Source organism: Ochlerotatus camptorhynchus, unplaced genomic scaffold, assembly GCF_037179485.1.
Source record: "Ochlerotatus camptorhynchus isolate MF236.1 unplaced genomic scaffold, CSIRO-AGI_Acam_v1.1 ptg000216l, whole genome shotgun sequence".
Classification (NCBI taxonomy): Eukaryota; Metazoa; Arthropoda; class Insecta; order Diptera; family Culicidae; genus Ochlerotatus; species Ochlerotatus camptorhynchus.
In genome coordinates this window covers 332,928-351,524 of record NW_027040706.1, presented here as the reverse complement: position 1 = coordinate 351,524, position 18,597 = coordinate 332,928, and the positions used below count along the sequence as shown (strand labels likewise).

The following is an 18,597-nucleotide window of genomic DNA, read 5'->3' as shown; positions in this document are numbered from 1 at the left end:
TCAATACGGCTGCTGTTCTTAGCAGCAAGCAGTTTTGTTTATCATCACCGGATCTACCACAGGGATTGACCAACTTAGCATGACGAGTATATTTTTGATAATAGCGTGCAAAAGTTGATATTAGTTTCATTTAATTAAATTATTATGTGTGAAAATATATGATTTTCGAATCGACCAAATAACTTCTATTTTACACAAATAGGGCTTAGATCTTATTTTGGGCCTACTAAGCACAACCCGCCTTTTGCCTCTATTTTTTGAGTGGATTTTTTTCACAAAATGGAATGTTTCCAATGTAGATTACTTCTAAATTTATTTACCTTTCCGTACGTATCGTAAAATTTGATAAAGAGAAGAAAATTGTTGAGATATTGTTACAAATCTAACACTGCTTCTTTACCCCAAACTTGGCCTACTGATTCTAAATTTGGCCTAATGCATTGAAATGCCATTCAAACGCCATTGAATTCACTTCGGCCTATCGGAAAAAGGCGAAGATAAAAATTGATTCGGTCGGAGCGCTTCTTTGGTTTTTGAGAAAAATGGGTGTAAACATTCAGTTCCCATTGACTTCGTTTGGTAGATTTTTAACAAAATTATCGTACCAAACTTGCCAACTCTGAAACAATGGATTTATTTGATGTTTTCTGCTCGGTAGACCCAAAATGGACGATTAGGTAATAATGCATAAGATCCTACGTAACATTGATCGTTCACCCAACCGGGAAATGTAAGATTCCATTACAAATTTGCATAAGAAGTATACAGACTTTTTAATGTTTCACAGCATAAACAAATTTTGAAATGTGGTGGAAGTTTTTCTAAATTACTTTTTTTTTAATTTTTATAGGGGAAATGGATGTAATGTCGGCTTAAATGCCCATACATAGATTCAGCAATCGACTAACATAACCAACATATCCTTTAGTACCGTCCCAATGACACGTTCATCTAGATAAAATTGATAAACAACATATTTTTGGCGATGGGCCCAATCTTAGATCCATAGGCCAACATTAGAGCCAATTCCCCTATTAGCTAAATTTTCGAACAAAGTTTGTTTCCACAAATGCACTGCGACTGGAAAATCATCTCGTGATGGTGTTGTACGACAATAGGTATTCTCAGAAAAGTTTCTTGTACGCTGAAGTCCATTGCAGAAACTTACATATCTTGTAAAAAAAAAAAATCACAGGAAGAAATAAAATCCACACTTACATTTGTCGTTCTTATAATGTATTTTCCATGCTCTCTTCATTGACTTTTTGTTTCGTTAATAATTTGGCTTCAAAACCGTTTCTTGTCGTGTTTGCTATAGACATTGCAGGGTTAACATCTAATTTCCATCATACTAAGCACAACTCGATAAAAAATTACTTCTAAGCTTAATAACCTTTTAATACGTTCCGTTAGATTTGATAAAGGGTCACAAATTCATGAGATAGTGATAAAAATGTGAAATTAGCATAAACAAGCAAGGAAAATTTATGATTTGTTGACAAAACATCAGCTTATTCCTTTCTATTTGCGAAACCACATACATCTTATGTGCGTGACCATTAATACAATTTATTTAATCCGTGATCTTATGAATATTATAAATAATCAACAATATAAATTTGCAAAAAGGAATAAGGGGATTTCAGCGTTGTTTGCTGAACTTCTACACATTTCATATAGCTCATACAATGTTCGACGAACCCCTACAATGTCACTTAACTTCTAAAAATAATCTAAGCTTCTAAGAAGTTTCCTGCGCTTCTCCCAAGTTCCACTTTTTGCTGAACTTCTACGATACTGTATGAGCTTCTACTAAATTCCAGACTTATACGAAATTCTCTGAACTTTTACAAAATTCTCAGAACTTCTATAAAAATTTGCGAAATTCCTAGAATTGCTCCATAATTCCCTAAACTACTATAATGATCGCTGAACTACTATGAAGTTCGCTGCTTTTTAGATTTTCTACGAAGTTCTCTGAAGTTTTTCAGAGATTCCTGACCTCCTACCAAATTTTCAAAGCTGTTCCAAGTTCATTAATTTTTAATGAAGTACTCTGTAATTAAATGAAGATGCCGGCAATTTTCGCCTCCCGGCACGTTTTGTACTTATATTAATCGTAGAAATGCAAAGGGTGTGTTTTAGCTAGATTAAAATCAAAATGTTAATGAAACAAAAACAGCTCGTTTAAAATTGTGATCCGTAATCGGATCACCTAGTAATAAGACGGGGCCTCCCTTAGCTCAGTCGGTAAAGGCGCAGCTACAAAGCAAGACCATGCTGGAAGTGGCTGAGTTCAATTCCCGGTTCGTTCTAGGAATTTTTCGGATTGGAAAATTTCTCGACTTCCCTGGACATAGAAGTATGATTGGACTTGCCACACAATTATACCAATGCAAAAATGGTACAGGCATCGAAAGCTCTCAATTAATAACTGTGGAAGTGCATCTAGAACACTAAGTTGAGAGCACGCAATAAGCTAATATGCGATATGCAATAAGCTTGAAATGCGAAGAAGAAGAAGAAGAAGAAGAAGAAGAAGAAGAAGAAGAAGAAGAAGAAGAAGAAGAAGAAGAAGAAGAAGGAGAAGAAGAAGAAGATAGTAATAAGACGAATTGAGTATATGCTCTGCTCTTTTTTAATGAATAACTGATGCGCAATTTGTGTTTCGTTGAGTGTTTGCCTGTGCTCGCTGTAAAAACAAAAACAAGTTTTTCGGTTTTAAATCGCTTTTTGGTCAATTTAACTTAGTAAAATAACTATTAAAATTACGAGCATTGTGTTGTGTGTTGTGACCCAGAGTGAATTGAAAAACTACTATCAATCTAATTTCAATGACTATTTTCGATGGGCCGAAGCTACATCCGTGGGCCTAAGATGAGGACTAGGGTGGGTCATGTTTGTTTAGTATATCATAAGCTCCTGTTCCTCACTGCACTTCCGGTGTGTATTGAGGTCCTCAACAACGGTGTCAAATTTGAATGAATTTGGAATTTGGATCTGGATTTGCGGACGATTTCCGAATATTGTATGGAAAAATGTATATGAGCCTCCTTTAGCTCAGTCGGTAAAGGCGCAGCTACAAAGCAAGACCATGCTGAAGGTGGCGGGGTTCGATTCCCGGTCCGGTCTAGGAATTTTTCAGGTTGGAAAATTTCTCGACTTCCCTGGGCATAGATTATGATTGTACTTGCCACACAATTATATTAATGCAAAAATGGTACGGGCATCGTCTTTATGTGGAATATATCACGAATAGGTTGCCTGTAAATGTATGATAACCAAACGATGTATTTTACGTAAAGTTTACCGACAATACAAAACCATCCATGCACCTTACTGACTACCATAACCATTACCATTAAAATTCTCAAACCATAAGTAAAAAGGTTCTAATATAGTTTTCTTTCCGAAAATGTCTGGAGAAAACAGCAAATGGTAACATTTCTTAACAACCCATTGTTTGTAAGGTTCATTTCAAAATAACTATAATACATAAGGTTAAAACTTTATCACACAAACGTTCATGTAAAGTTCCATAACCATTTTATTTAAAGTTTAGCATGGATTATAAACAATGTTTAACCATTTGTGGTAAGGTCAAGCAATGGTTCGCATTTATGCGGGCTGCCCTCTGGAAGCTTTGTTTATATATTTCTATATTGCAAATATATGATGTGCAAAGCTACACGGATAGAAATCTCCTTATACCTTTTAGCAAATTTCTATTGCTGATTATTCATAAAATATATAAGTCAACTAATAAGCAGACGGCTTGCAAAAAGTTAATGAAGCTCATGTGTCAAATGAAATGTATAAGCGGTCACACATACCTTTTATGCATTCTTATAGGACCTATGTGGTTTGTCTTATGGAATGTATAAGGCTGATGTTTTGGCAAAAATGTATAAGTGAAACACATGAATAAAATAATTGATTTTCGTTTCGTGAATTGATATCACCATGTGAGGCACATAGACACAATTCGAACTAACAGTGTTGAGGTATGGTTTAAAGCATAAGATTTGCACTTTAAATGGATTTGTTTCACAATAAGTACAAAATTAAGTGTGAGGCATATGATAATTATGTGTGGAATTTTTTGAGTGTACATTATTAATAGCTGAGAAAATGGAGATAAGGAAAGGATTGGCTACAGGACCATGAGAGAGGAAAACAATAGAATCATCAAGTTGCCATAAGGCACGGAATGAGACTATTGTATGCAAGGAGGTGGCACCCCTAACTCTACTAATAACAAGTAGTCGTAGCGAGCATAGGTGCGGGCCCACGGTCTGAGCCCGCTTGGATTGATATGTGGTCAAGTTTTTATGCTGGCTACGAAAAGAAGGCCCTTGATTGTATCCCAAGTAACAATTCAGTAACCATTTGGCATCCACTCTGATTTATGTTTTTTTAACAGCAATGGCATTTAGTATGAATACAGCATTCCAAAGTGTAAAACATTGCTGCTTAGTAATTCAGCTTTTTGCTGTTTAAAAAACCTTTTATAGTCTGGCAAAAAAGTCAAAAACTGTCTTGTTTTAAGAATAACTTTAAAACAGTTCTAAATCCCTCCTTAAAACTGCTCTGTAATTCAAGCATAAACGTCATTAGCAATTGTTTATTTATTTTTTGATAAAATACTTTATAAACGTGTTCTATCATTATAAAAGCAACCAGATCTTTTGAATAGATGACAATCGAAATAACAACCGACAGCAAACCACTGAAACTATTAGTTAGCGGATAATTGTTTCTGATCCATAGCAGCGATTTTATTCGGCAAAAGAATCAACTCTTCGAAAATTTCATTCAAGCGTACATCCCTGCATCGTTGGATGGTGCACTTCTGCAACCATCCGGAAGAAGGGGATCTTTTTCGGGAACGATTGCGCTTCCAGCTGTTCGAAATACGAAATGTTGCGAAACAGTATCGCAAACCATCTGAGTAACTGCTCCCAATCCACCGGAAGAAAACCGCCTGGAAGAACCCTGGATCCCACAGCGCAACTAAATACCGAAAGATAAACAAACTTTGACGTTTAACTTCTTGCAGGCAACTTTGCCTCCATAAATGCTGCCATAAATCTGAACGGGTTAGGATCAAGCAAAATGGCTTTAGTTAAATACAATTCAGCCTGCAAGTTTTCTTCATAAAAGCCATTTTAAAACCTTATGAATTTGTTAAGGGTTTCTTGAAAGCAAAACAACTTTTTTCTCAAATGACCAATGAAAATCAACTTTAATGCCACCGCCATGTTACAATTAGTTGGCTTGTTTTTTTACAATCTTCGATTTTCAATCTCTAGTTCCTTGGATATAACAATATTTTGGTAAATTTAGCAATGAGCAAACATTTAAATGCGAATATCATAAAAAAAAACAATCTCGGTCTAGCTCGATCTGAAGATTTGTTTTTTTTTTTTTCAATGTAAAATAATTAGTCAAATCGACGTTTTACGAGGGCTGCCATATGACTTATTTTTTTCGATTTTTTCACGTACATTTCATAAGGCACTTAAAACTAGGCCACTTAATGAGAACTATTGTAATAAATTTGTATATTCAACAAGGTTTTTGTACCATCAGTTTCTAATTTAATTATTTTGATAAGATCGGATTCATAAATCCTTTTTTATCTTGATTGATGCTTTTCTAGTGGATTTAGCAAGAAGCTAGGGGAAATGGCTCGGAAAGGGTTTTTATTGTTGCTAAATAGCTTTTGTTGTAGCTTTCAAATGGTTCTCAATGCGCTCGTCATACAACCTTTTGCAGTAAATCAATCTTGAAGAGCTTCGAGAATACACCCTTCAGAACCTTCTCCAAGGTGGGCCAACTAGACATATTCTAATCTTAATGAGGTTTCGGTGGATGTATTAATGACAAAATAGCCTTGTCCAGAGTTTTATGAAAGTTGTTTTATAGTTGCTTTGTAGAATTTCATGAAACTTAAAATGTTACCATATGGCTTTGGATTGTCAAGTCCTCCAATCGCTAATTAAAGATCTAAGAGATTGGTTTCACTCTAAGCATGGAAGCATAGTACCAATAGTACGGTTTATGGTTTAATATGATGAAGTAGTTCAGATGAGTTAGTGATAGTTTTACCAACTTTTCGGAAGTTTTTTTTTTGTTTTTAGTTTTTCTTCTTCCATATGATGTTTATTCTCAATCACACTTAAACAGAGGCCCTGATTTCGGTAAAAACAAAATTGTAAATAAAATGATAAAAAATAAAACTTCGGTGATTTCATTTTAATTTAACGAAAACGGTAAACATTTTTACCGGCAGGTCTGTAAATCAACTTCATGACTGACTTCGGTGAAATATTTTACTGAAGTTTTGGTAAACAAAGCGTTCCATTACCGAGTTCGGTAACGGTCTCGGTAAACGTCAAATCCAAATTGATTTCTGATGGGCTTTTAAAATGTTCGTGTTTGTAAAAAATAAAAAAGATGAAATGAAGGAGGCTGTCATGCAACACCAAGTTGAGCGAATCGTAGATATATTCCGTAAGTAATTAATTTTCATTATCTAAATAAATTACAGATGGTCGATGTTGTTCTTTCCTTTATTTAACGTCGGTCTCTGTTCCGCAATCTAGTGCCAATCACCGACGGACATCGATTGCCATCCATTGACGGCAATCAAATGTGCTGGAAGGCAGCTTCCACACCTGCGTAGGATATCGCACCCATTCATCACCACACATGGGACGGGACCATGCTTCGCTTCCGAAGGAAGACGTGACCAGAGATTTTTATGCCTCAGAAAAATCCCACCGACCTCGGCCCGGCCCGACCCATTAGGGTGAGAAAGCAGTCACGCTTACCACTACACCACCGGCGCCGGCAGCCGATGTTGTTGCTTGTTTTTTTTTCTGTCGGTCCAAGTTCCATTCCCGTTCGCGACGATCTGAAAACAGCCTTTGGAATCTTCATCCAATGCTTCCCTGTTTTCAGTGTAGCGCAGAATCCTTCCGACAAAAACTTCTTTTTGATCATCATGCAATTTGTGGAGCAAACACATTGACCACGACTAAGCAGTTGTTTGCATGGATTGCAGTAACCGCCACGTTGAAACAATATTATAGCAAATTACAGTTGAGTCGGTTACCTTATTAAAAAATTACAGATCTTGCGGTATTTTTTTCTATTTGTATATCGTCCCCAAAATTACAGTTCTCCGGTAAAGTCGCCTACAAATCAAACAATGCACATCGGTAAACGCTACCCATCGGTCAGTAAATTTGACAGCTAATTTTTCTGATTCAGTTTACAGATTTTTCGGTAATGTTCTCGAAATTCAGTAAATGAATTACCGAAGCTGGTAATTTTTTCTAAATCTGTACGTTTTCGCCAACTGAGAGCATTTTTGCATTATTTAATTATACTGCATCAACAAACTTCAGTAATACATAATTAGCTGTAGGGTAAGTGCACTAGTATTGGCCATAGGTTCCTATTTTGGCCATACCTCACAAAAACGAATGAATCATAATCTTCGTGTACGTGCGATATGTACCCCGATGAATATGATTTGAATCAACAATCTTAACAGAACTCAACAAGACCTCAAACTTGTAAAAAAACATTAAATATCGCCAAAACATGGCCAAAATAGGATCATGGCCAATATAGGAGCGTTTCCCATTTACAGTTATAAAAACTTTTCAATTTCAGTTATATGTTGATGCATTGCATTTGGCTTGAAATATAGTTCGATTTATTTATGTTAAGTAGATGGAGGTGATGATGATGGTCTCACCCAGGGGTTGAAACGGTTGACGTTTTTTACTATACACTCGCTTCGTTGTCGTGCGCGACAGTCTGTATTCGTACACTCATGCTTTACCGTCGTCTCTCTCAGTCTCAACAACACAAACGGTAGAATAACATTCGAGCAAAAAGAAAATTTCCAAATAGCTATCATATGAAATGTGTGATTTCGTTCTAATTCCTCAATTTGGTGTAAATCAAACCATTTCTGATCAGAAATGTTATTACTAGGACAACATTGCTCACTATTTTTAGAAGTCATACAAGCACAACATCATCACCTCTTATCAGGGTTGCTTCTACTCACTTGCTGTGGATTTTGACAAACAAGTAAATTAATAAAGCTAGGACTGACCCATCTGCCCCACATTACCCTATAGAAAACCTGTGTGTTTTTAGTTTTCACATAGAACATGCAATTACTGACTTGGAAGCTTGCAAATTTTCTGATATACTTACTGACTGACAAATGCCACCATAAAGCACTAGCTTGACACAATCTTTGAATGAGCATGACGTCCGGTAACTGATAAATATTAACTTTTTACATATCTAACGGAATTTGCTAATTAGAAAACATTTCAAAGGTCGAACCGGGTTGTATTTGTTATACATCTAGCACTATTGCCCCTATGAGATGTAAATCGTGGAGTTGAGTGATCTCTGTGGCGATTGAAATATGACGCCCACTCTTAAGGAGAAGGGTGGGAAATGCGTGTATTATGCCCCCACCCCCCTGAGGGAGATAAAAAAAAACGAAAAACGAAAAAACGCCCCTCTTAGTATTATTATACATAACATATGTATTTTATTCATTTAACCTTAATTTTATGTTACTATTTAAAACCATCATTGAAGTATCATTACACTATGAAGTTTTCTTCAGATTCATAGTAGGCGTAAATTTTCACGCCTGTGTGTGAATTGAGCTAAGAATCAGAATAATTTTCGTCATGGAGGCGCCTGGTAAGATTTTCTGAAAATATCGATTCTAGGGACGACACTCACGGTAGCTGAACGCGAACAGCAACCAACAAATCTCAGTCATGGAACCATGTAGTTAATTTCATTTTATTCATCCTAACCAACTATGTCAACACATTGTCAATACAGCAATTACCTGCCTATCACAGAATAATTACAATAGTAAATATCTTGTTGCTGCTGATTACAATAATTTATTTCTAGCGCAAATGTTAATGTGCAATGGGGCTTGCAAATAACAGAATTTGAAACACCGGAGTTTATCAAGTTACGATGAGATTTATTTCATTTAACATATTTGAATAATTCAGAATAGACCCGTCCTTATTTCAATCCTAGGCTGCCCAGTCGGGTCGGAGTCGGAAGCATTTTTGGTAGCATACGAGTACGGAATCAGAGTCAATAGTATTTTCAATGGTTAAAATAAACATGCATCCGACTCCGGAGAATCTGATGATGCAATAATTCTCTTTTCTTTCTGATTGAAACAATATACTTATATAATTGGTTGAGGGGAGGGAGGGAGTGTTTGGTAGCAGGGGTGTAGTGAGGGGGTGGTGAAAGTGAACCCAACAGGCGTGCCGATCTACTGGGGCGCCTAAATCCACCACTGACTTTGACAAATTTACAGTTATCCTCACTGTCCGTGTCCATACTGCTCATAATCTAAATCTTATCAGACTTTACGCTTCCAGTATTTTACCTTTCTTTTGAACTGTACAAGAGATATTCAAATACGCGTTTTAGCGGTCGTCAAAACGACAAGCAGTTTCATCTCTAAAAAGATCAATGTCTTCTTTTCCGTTCTTACCCATTTAACAGATCTGACAACATATAACAGTACTGCGGTGTACGGGGCTAAAGTTTTATTGAAATAAATTGATTTTAAATTTCTATGTCTTGTCGATCTATGGGAGAGAATCCTCAATAATATTAACAAAGTAAACGAATCATTGCAACCAAGAACCATCACCAAATTATACTCAGGGAAGATGCATAAATGACGAAGCATTTGTAGCGTATTTTACTACATGGCTGGTCGCCCTCAAATGCTACGTCATTTATGCATCTTCCCTTATCAGGGGCTATCATTTGGGAAAACTAAAAAAGGATGCACGGCCAATGAGATGAAACTAAATTTGAGTTCAGTTTACTCATAATCGCAAAAAGTGCAGGAACTCAGCGATGAGTAAATTTTCTCATTACCTCACGTTTTCCTGTAGAAAACATCAAAAATCTACCGGAAAATGTGAACAATTGAAGAAAATTTAGACTGAGATATTCCAATCTTTACTTTTCATATTCGAGATTTTTTCCTGGAAAATCATCAAGCAAATTTACTCATCGCTGAGATCCTGCACTTTTTACGATTTATGAGTAAACTGAACTCAAATTTGGGTTGATCTCATTGGTCTGATCGTGCTATCCCATATACAGGCAAATGAAAAATTCATTGAGCGTCGGCGTAGGCAACAACTCAAAGACAGCAAAAAATGAAAATGATCGAGCTCCCCTACACCCAAAAGTCGAAAATGTTGCGAATAATACAATACACCAAATCTTATGATTTCGCAATCATTTCTCCAAAGAAACGCATAATTGTATAGGATTGTATTGCATTGTCTTGTATTTTATCGCAAGGAAAAATGCAACATGTTCTTGCAAATATGCAATAGAATCGAGCAGTTTTATTTTGGGTGTATCCCGAGCAGGAACGAATATCTCGATACCTCTAATTGGTATGGATGAGCATGACATAAGAGGTAAAATACAAAAAAAAAAATTTCCCACAATACCATTCCAATACCAAATTATGATAATGCAATACCAAAACAATAACACTCAGGTATTCTTTTGGTATCCAAATATCATTTTTTTGTTATTTACAAAGTATTTTCCATGTCATTTTTTGGTATTATTCTTTGGTATTTTACCTCTTATGTCATGCTGGTCAATACCAAATTTTGGTATCAGATCAGAATTAGGTATTCATTAGTTATTTTCTCCTGCTCGGGATCGGCTGAAGACAGTTTTCAACAGCTCCGTATTTGACTAAATTGTATAACATATGGAACAGCGTAGAGAAGCAATCGTATCGTGGATATAGCCTCGGATTTTTATGTTTTGGTAGGAAACGGACTGACATCAAAGACCATGCATCAATTGAAGATGGTCGTGATAGAATTCGGGCTTAAATATTATTCTGACATTGATATAGTAAAGTTTGTATCAGAGGTGGAAGTATTTAAAATACAGATAACAGAGCTATTACATGACCTGAGCTCTTCGACTCCTTTAGTCATTTTGAACTTTATCCTTGAAAATTGTCTTGAAAAAAAAGTTATCCTAGCATCGAAGCGGATCTACGAACTTTGTTTTGCTTCCTGTTACAGTGACATCGTTTGAACGCAACTTCAGCTAGTTCAAAATTATAAAAAGTTATCTACATTACCAAATGAACCAAGACAGGCTATTCTTGCAACAGAAAATAAATATTTCCTGAACTTGATTTGAATATTTTGGATCAGTTTTCTGCAGCTAGGCGTAAGGCTAATTTCCAAAAAAAAAAAGTGATGTTAGGGATATTCCACTGGAGTGATGAATGGATTTTTTTTCAACTTTTCAGTTTTCAAGAAAAAGCGCTGATTACAACGTTGGAGATGATAAAACAGCAATCAGCACTTTTTTCTTGAAGTCTGAAAAGCAGAAATTTAATCATCAATTTTCAGTGATGATTATGCTGCTCTTACTAAGGCTGTGTTTCATTTGGAGAATTTTCACTTAAATTTGACAATTCGAAAGTCACCGTAAAAGTGAAAATTTGCTTCAGGCTCACATTTAGGAATAATAGTATCAGTAATACTAAAAAAAACAATTCATGTGATTCTATTATTGCACTTTCAGGAGGGAAATACACTGTCGCAAAGATATGACTTCCAATAAAACATTTGACCCAAACATGATCAAACTCCTTGCTTGAAGTGACCAAATTTTCATGACGTTGAAAGTATCAAAGGTAAACAAAGTCGAGCTATCAGTGTCAATCAATGCTCCTGCTATTACCCTATATACTGTCCGAATATAGGATCACATCCCATTTTTAAATTTATTTTTACCAATCGAATGTTATCACCTTCCGATCAAAATATTTTTCGATGTTACTTAAGTCACTCGATTTCTATGGAGATGCCGTTTGTCTTAAGTAACAACGCAGAGAAACCCGTGAAAAGTGTACGTTCATCGTTTCGCTTTCTCGTTATTCAAGTGAATAAATCGAACTGTTTGTTGCTAAGATGATTTCGGTGGACTGCACGTAAGGAGACGTGATTGATAATTCCCCCGAATATCCTGGTAAATACACTTTGACTTAAGCAACATTATGGGGCCACCAAATGACGTAAGTTTTAACTAAAAGCAAGTAATTTTTAGCATGAAAGCTAGCGATCTGCTTTGTATGATTAAAACCCGGCCTAATGTGTTAAATATTCCTATCACTATGAGATTTTATGTGTTTCATTGGAAATAGGAATAACTTTTCGGTCATCAAAACAAAACTTTATTTTTCTCGGATCGGTGCGAATATTACTTTCGACATAATGAAAATTTGCTCTTGACTTGCTTGATTCAATCTTTCCCAATTCCTAGACAAACTGTTTATTTTACCACAGTGCTCCTAGCGGTCGGATCTGGAATGTTAGACAGCAGTTTATGTTGAAATGTTTCCTCTTTCAGTGCTGAAAAGTTCGCCACGATTCATTTTGTTTAAAAGAAGTTAAACTTGATGGCAGCCGTGAACCGAAAATTAATGTTGGATACCCACTTGTAAAATCCGACGTGGTCAGGTTCAAAAATCGCGAAGCCGTTGAAATTGGCTAAATCGACCGTGTGCAGTGTTCTCAAACGTTTCCGTGAGCGGCATACTATCGATTGGCAGGATCATCGCAAGCGTCGTAGTGGAACTAAGGATCGGAAGTTGCATTTGAAGGTGTTGAGAACGGTTAGGGCAAACCAAGGGCGGTCGGATTATGATATCGCCAAGAAATTCAATGCCAGCCAACGCACCGTCAGAAAGATTCGTCAACGGGAAGGATTTCGATCTTTTCGGGCCAGTAAGCAACCAAACAGGACACTGAAGCAGAATATAGTTGCGAAAAGACGTGCCCATAAGTTGGATTATGGGCATCTGATGTCCCTAGCAAGTTCAAATTCGTTTTTGCCGAAGCTTTCTTTTATAATCTGGCAAGGTATTTACAGTTGCGGACAAAAAACCCAGGTTTTCGTGACAAACCAGACTATGGATTCCAAAATTTACAAGCAGGAGTGCCTGAAAAAACGCATTCTTCCGTATATTAAGGCTCACAATGGACCTGTAAAGTTTGGCCTGATTTTGGCAAGCTGCCCCTACAGCGGAGAAGTTCTACAGTGGTATCGAGACAACGGGGTAGATTTCTTCAAAAAGGACATCAATCCTGCCCTCAATTCTGCTCAATTGAGAAATGTTGGGCAATTGTCAAACAAAACTTGAAGAAGAGTGGGAAGGTTACTCGGGATGCGACAGAGATGAAGAGATGATGTAACAAAACGGTCACATAGGTTAGCCAACAGAGTGTCCAAAATATGATGAGTGGTATTCGAAGAAAAGTTCGAGATTTCATCAAAACTAAATCGGAATATCTTTTAAATTTGTCGAACCTCTTAACAGAATCCCTTTATAAAGAGCTTTGAGTGTGTTGGTTTATTTCCTTTTAATTCCTTTATAATTGCTTATCTTTCGACAAAAGATAAGCAATTACAACGGAATAAACAGGAAATAAACCACACACTTAAAGCTGACTTCATGTACAACTTTCATGTTATTTTGCTAAGTTGAACGATGGACAACCCGTGTATTATTGTTAATGCTGTCGGTCAATAGCGTTTGTTGCTCCGTCAGCGATTTTATCTCATGTTCAACGTTCCAACCTTTATTGTAGATCGTAAAATGTACGGAAAGCAATAAAAAACCCTTGAATGTAACATTCATAATTTAATAACTTTCACTTAAAAATCACTGCACTAGAAAAAAATCAAAATTATCACTAAAATATTTAAAACATTATATAAAAAAAAAATAAAGCAAGAGGTCCGAGGCACGACCGTACATTTGACGTAGGATTACTTGTTCGGTATCAATATTCAGCGATAGTGTTAGGGAAACCTCTTTTCCCATCACGGTAACGTCTCGTTTTCTGATGACAAAATTACGCATTTTCGTGCACAAAACGAACGAAATTTTTGGTTTATTCACAATAATAAAAAGCGAAAATTTATTGGAGGAATACTTGCAAAAATGTTTCCAATCGCGTGATATTCGTGATCAATAATATAAATTCTAGATTTGTTTTTTCTAGCGTCCTGGAGAAAACCTTACCCTAATTTCGAAGTGTTTCTGGCTAATTGACAAGGTCATGTGGTATTCGGTCATTGCAAATATTTCAATGTACCACTTCAATAGTGTTACGCATTACGCAAACATTTGGTTGCTGGGTACATTATCAAATAACTTTGGGGTGATGTGACTGGCAGCAAGGCGAGCTAACGTTCAATGAAAATTAATTCTTAAACACCAATAATTTATGGTGGTCCTGAAAAGAACCCTTCTGTCGTGATGGTTGAGTAATGCTGAGCTATTAAGGTGTTCAACACCGGCAGGCGCTTGGCTTAGATGGCCCTCAGTGGCTCACTACGAGCAACTGAATCCGATCAGCGGTTGAGAGCAGCCTTGAAAGCTAGCTGCTTGCGGGGAGCCTTTCGTTGTGTACTGGAAAACACCACCACTTAACACACGCGGTCGGTGAGACCGGATGGAATTCAATTTTGAAATCTGTGTTAGGGAAAGCGCTTTCGCAGGCAATCGGTGATAATTTTAATTATTATAGCAACAGTTGCACATTCGTGCAATTTTCAATAGTGACATTTAGAAAAATTATAAAGTCTTAATTTTAATTAGATTAAAATATAATGCTTCATTTGCAAAATAAAAGCATTTTAACATTGCACTCGTATACCTCACCGTGTAAAATATTGAAACCATCATTACACTCATAGTTCATCTATTCTCCACGAGTGCCAACTTTGATTTGCCAATAGTTCTTATGCCTCTGCCATGGCAGGATGGTCCAACAGACGGTCTATTTTTTATCACTAATTCGCAAATATCACAACGTAGGGAAACAAAGTTCCGTGCGCGATCAACAACTTATATCTACAAGTCGTTCATACATTGCAAGATGGACACTTTAATCTAATCTAATTCAAAGACAGCCAATGCAAGAAAGCATCCTGGATAATTATTAGATTAGATAATGCCTAGTCATATTTCTTGTCAACATTGATGTTTGCAGCATACCTGCTGAGATATAACCCAAACATCATAACGATTACTGCGTTGTAATTGGCAAAGTAGGTATCTCTAGCTCTTAAATATATTTAAACACCAATGCACAGCCCTGGATGTTAAAACAGGCGCAGATTCCGTGATTTTTGCGGATTTTTCGCGAATTCGAAGTTTCAGTCGTGAAAACATTAAATAATGTCGTGAAAAGCGCGTGAAAATGTGCCATAACAAAAAATGTGGAACTCATTTTAACCTTCGCGTCCTGTATTATTTTGCTGTCATAAATTGTGTTGTTCATTTGGCTCTAGTTTTCTCAATTTTTTACTGGTACAAACTAATAGGGGTTTGTAAAATATAACTAAAGCTTACAATGGAGGGAGGGGGTTGAAATTCCTGGAAAATTCTACACGTAATTATTGCAGAACCCCAAAGAACATTGAGACCTTCGATCACCACTTAGGCCAAATACCGGATATTCCGGAGTTCGGTTCCGAAGACTACTTATCATTCAGACAGAACATGGGCATGCGACACATCAATTTACGCTATTTTTTAATGACGAGTACGATGGAGCACCAGAGATCCCACCTGGACGTGGCTTGCCGCGGTGGCCAGAATCCGCATGTTCCTACATTCGGTTCCGAGAACCACTATTCTCCCCGAGTATGATGGTGTACGAGAGAACTCTTCTAGACGTAATCTGGTCACGGTGGTCTTCCAAAATCCGGTTCCGTGGACCGCATGTGACACATCAATTTACGCTAAAAAAAAACAAAACAAAATTGTCTTCTGACTCGGATTTGATGTTGTGAGTCAAAATGTATGTTATATGTTATTTTATTATGCAGAACAACCATTACGTCAAACATCCATTATGATAAACGACTTTAGGCTAGCTGATCTTATGCCAAACGTGGCACAATCCATAAATACATTTAAATTTACAAATATTAACACTATAGTTTCAAACCTACACACTTAGAAATTTTTACAGAAATCTGTAAAATTTTACCGAAATCTCAACAGCTGAACGTTCGGTAAACAGTTTCGCAGATTTCCTGTAATTTTTCACAAATATCTGTGAATTTTTCACAGATATCTGTAAATAATTACAGGAAAACTGTAAAATGGTTTACCGAACGTTCAGCTGTTGAGATTTCGGTAAAATTTTACAGATATCTGTAAAATAATCTTAGTGTGTAATATAGAAATCTCACCTACAAAAACAGGATACTTAAATTCTCAGTTTACATTCATTCTCATTCCAGCACTACCTTACAATGATCGGTGCAATAGTTTCAATACCGTTCATACTCACACCGGCACTATGCATGGAAGACGAAGATCCCTCGAGAGGAATCATCATTTCAACAATGATTTTCGTAACGGGACTAGTTACGTATATTCAAGCAACATGGGGATGTCGCCTTCCAATCGTTCAAGGTGGTACCATATCCTTCTTAGTGCCAACGTTAGCTATTCTAAATCTGCCCCAGTGGCAGTGTCCCAGCAAAGATGTAATAGCAACCATGAACCCAGATGAGAAAAGTGAACTATGGCAAATAAGAATGCGAGAGCTTTCTGGAGCTATCGCGGTGTCAGCACTGTTCCAAGTTTTTATAGGATATACCGGACTGGTTGGAAAGCTTTTGAAAATTATAACGCCATTAACTATAGTTCCAACTGTATCACTAGTTGGTTTGACTCTATTTTCACATGCTAGTGAAACTGCATCAAAACATTGGGGAATAGCGGTTGCCACCATATTTCTCATGACATTATTCTCTCAAGGTATGACCGAAGTGCAAGTTCCTACGCTCAAATATCGAAAAGGACATGGAATTCAGGTTGGATGGTTCCCTCTCTTCAAACTTTTCCCAGTATTACTCACAATTGTCATCATGTGGGCATTGTGTGCGGTATTAACAGCAACCAACATATTTCCGGAAGGTCACCCAGCACGCACGGATGTTCGCATACGAGTGCTACTAGATGCATCGTGGTTCCGGATTCCGTACCCCGGTCAGTTTGGTATGCCAACTGTAACATTGGCTGGTGTGCTGGGAATGCTAGCTGGAGTCTTAGCTTGCACTGTGGAGTCTATCAGCTACTACCCAACAGTTTCACAGATGTGTGGTGCACCGCCACCTCCACTACATGCCATAAATCGTGGTATCGGTACCGAAGGTCTTGGTACAGTTCTGGCTGGTCTGTGGGGATCTGGAAACGGTACTAACACATTTGGAGAAAATGTTGGCGCTATTGGTGTTACGAAAGTTGGCAGCCGTCGTGTGATCCAGTGGGCTGCACTAATCATGATTTTGCAAGGGGTGCTAAACAAATTTGGTGCGGCGTTCATAATGATCCCTGATCCTGTAGTTGGCGGAATATTCTGTGTTATGTTCGGTATGATTGCCGCCTTCGGACTATCTGCCTTGCAGTACGTTGACCTACGCTCCGCGCGAAATCTCTACATACTAGGGTTATCAATCTTTTTCCCTCTCGTGCTATGCTTGTGGCTGAAAGATCATCCAGATTTCATTCAAACCGGTAACGAAACACTAGACTCAACACTTTCAGTATTACTTGGCACTAGCATTCTTGTCGGTGGATGTCTGGGATGTGTCTTAGACAACCTTATACCCGGAACTCCGGAAGAACGCGGATTGATAGCATGGAGTAACGAAATGGCACTTAAAGTTGAAGATACAACCAACGATGAAATGACCTCAACCTTTGATTTCCCATACGGAATGCAATTGTTGAGAAGGTAAAAGCATAGATTTAATGAAAGTGGTATTTATTTTCTAATGGTTCATATCTTTTATTACAGCTGGAAATGGACGCGGTACGTGCCATTCTTGCCAACCTACAAAATGAAGTTGTAGGATACTATGTCGAAGAAGATAAAAGAATCTTTATATGAAATTCATCTGACATTTCAATGACACTGAGAAAAATAACTCTACAATCGTGTCTATTTCACATTCTTGAGTCGATTGTACTTAATGTTAATACTTTAATCACGCATTGGTTACTACAATAAAACTTTTAAAATGCGTATTGTATATGCATTCAAGCTAAAATAAACCGAATTGATCCCGTCCGAAGAGATGCATCCTTTCATATACATCCGAATTCCAAATATACATTTTTAGGCCTATTCTGCGCGGCGTGTGAGGTAAAGTGACAGTGAAGTGAGTCTCCATGCAAATCAAATTTCACCGGAAGTGACAATCACTTCACTAGCAAGTCAATTCAACTCACCCTCACACGCCTTGCAGAATAGGCCTATGTATCAATTTGACCGTAGAGCTCTAGGTACAGCTGTTCTCATAGTTTTAGATCTGTCCTTCCGTCCAGTCTACAATAAATATCAAGTCCATCCATCCCTCAGATAGTTAAATACCGGTGGCTGGTGATTATTTGCATGCTTTCCAACGATGTACCTCCTT

General features: G+C 37.2%; 1 protein-coding gene across 1 annotated transcript in view; it reads left to right on the top strand.

Annotated features, from left to right (window-relative positions):
* Positions 1–18,238, top strand: part of LOC135703598 (solute carrier family 23 member 2) — a 30,056-nt gene extending 11,818 nt beyond the window's left edge. Inside the window, exons 3-4 of the mRNA XM_065224859.1 lie at positions 16,411–17,912; positions 17,976–18,238. Coding sequence (XP_065080931.1) covers positions 16,411–17,912; positions 17,976–18,030 — 1,557 coding nt within the window. The 3' untranslated portion in view covers positions 18,031–18,238. The remainder of the gene's footprint in view (positions 1–16,410; positions 17,913–17,975) is intronic.
* The last annotated feature ends 359 nt before the right edge of the window (positions 18,239–18,597 follow it).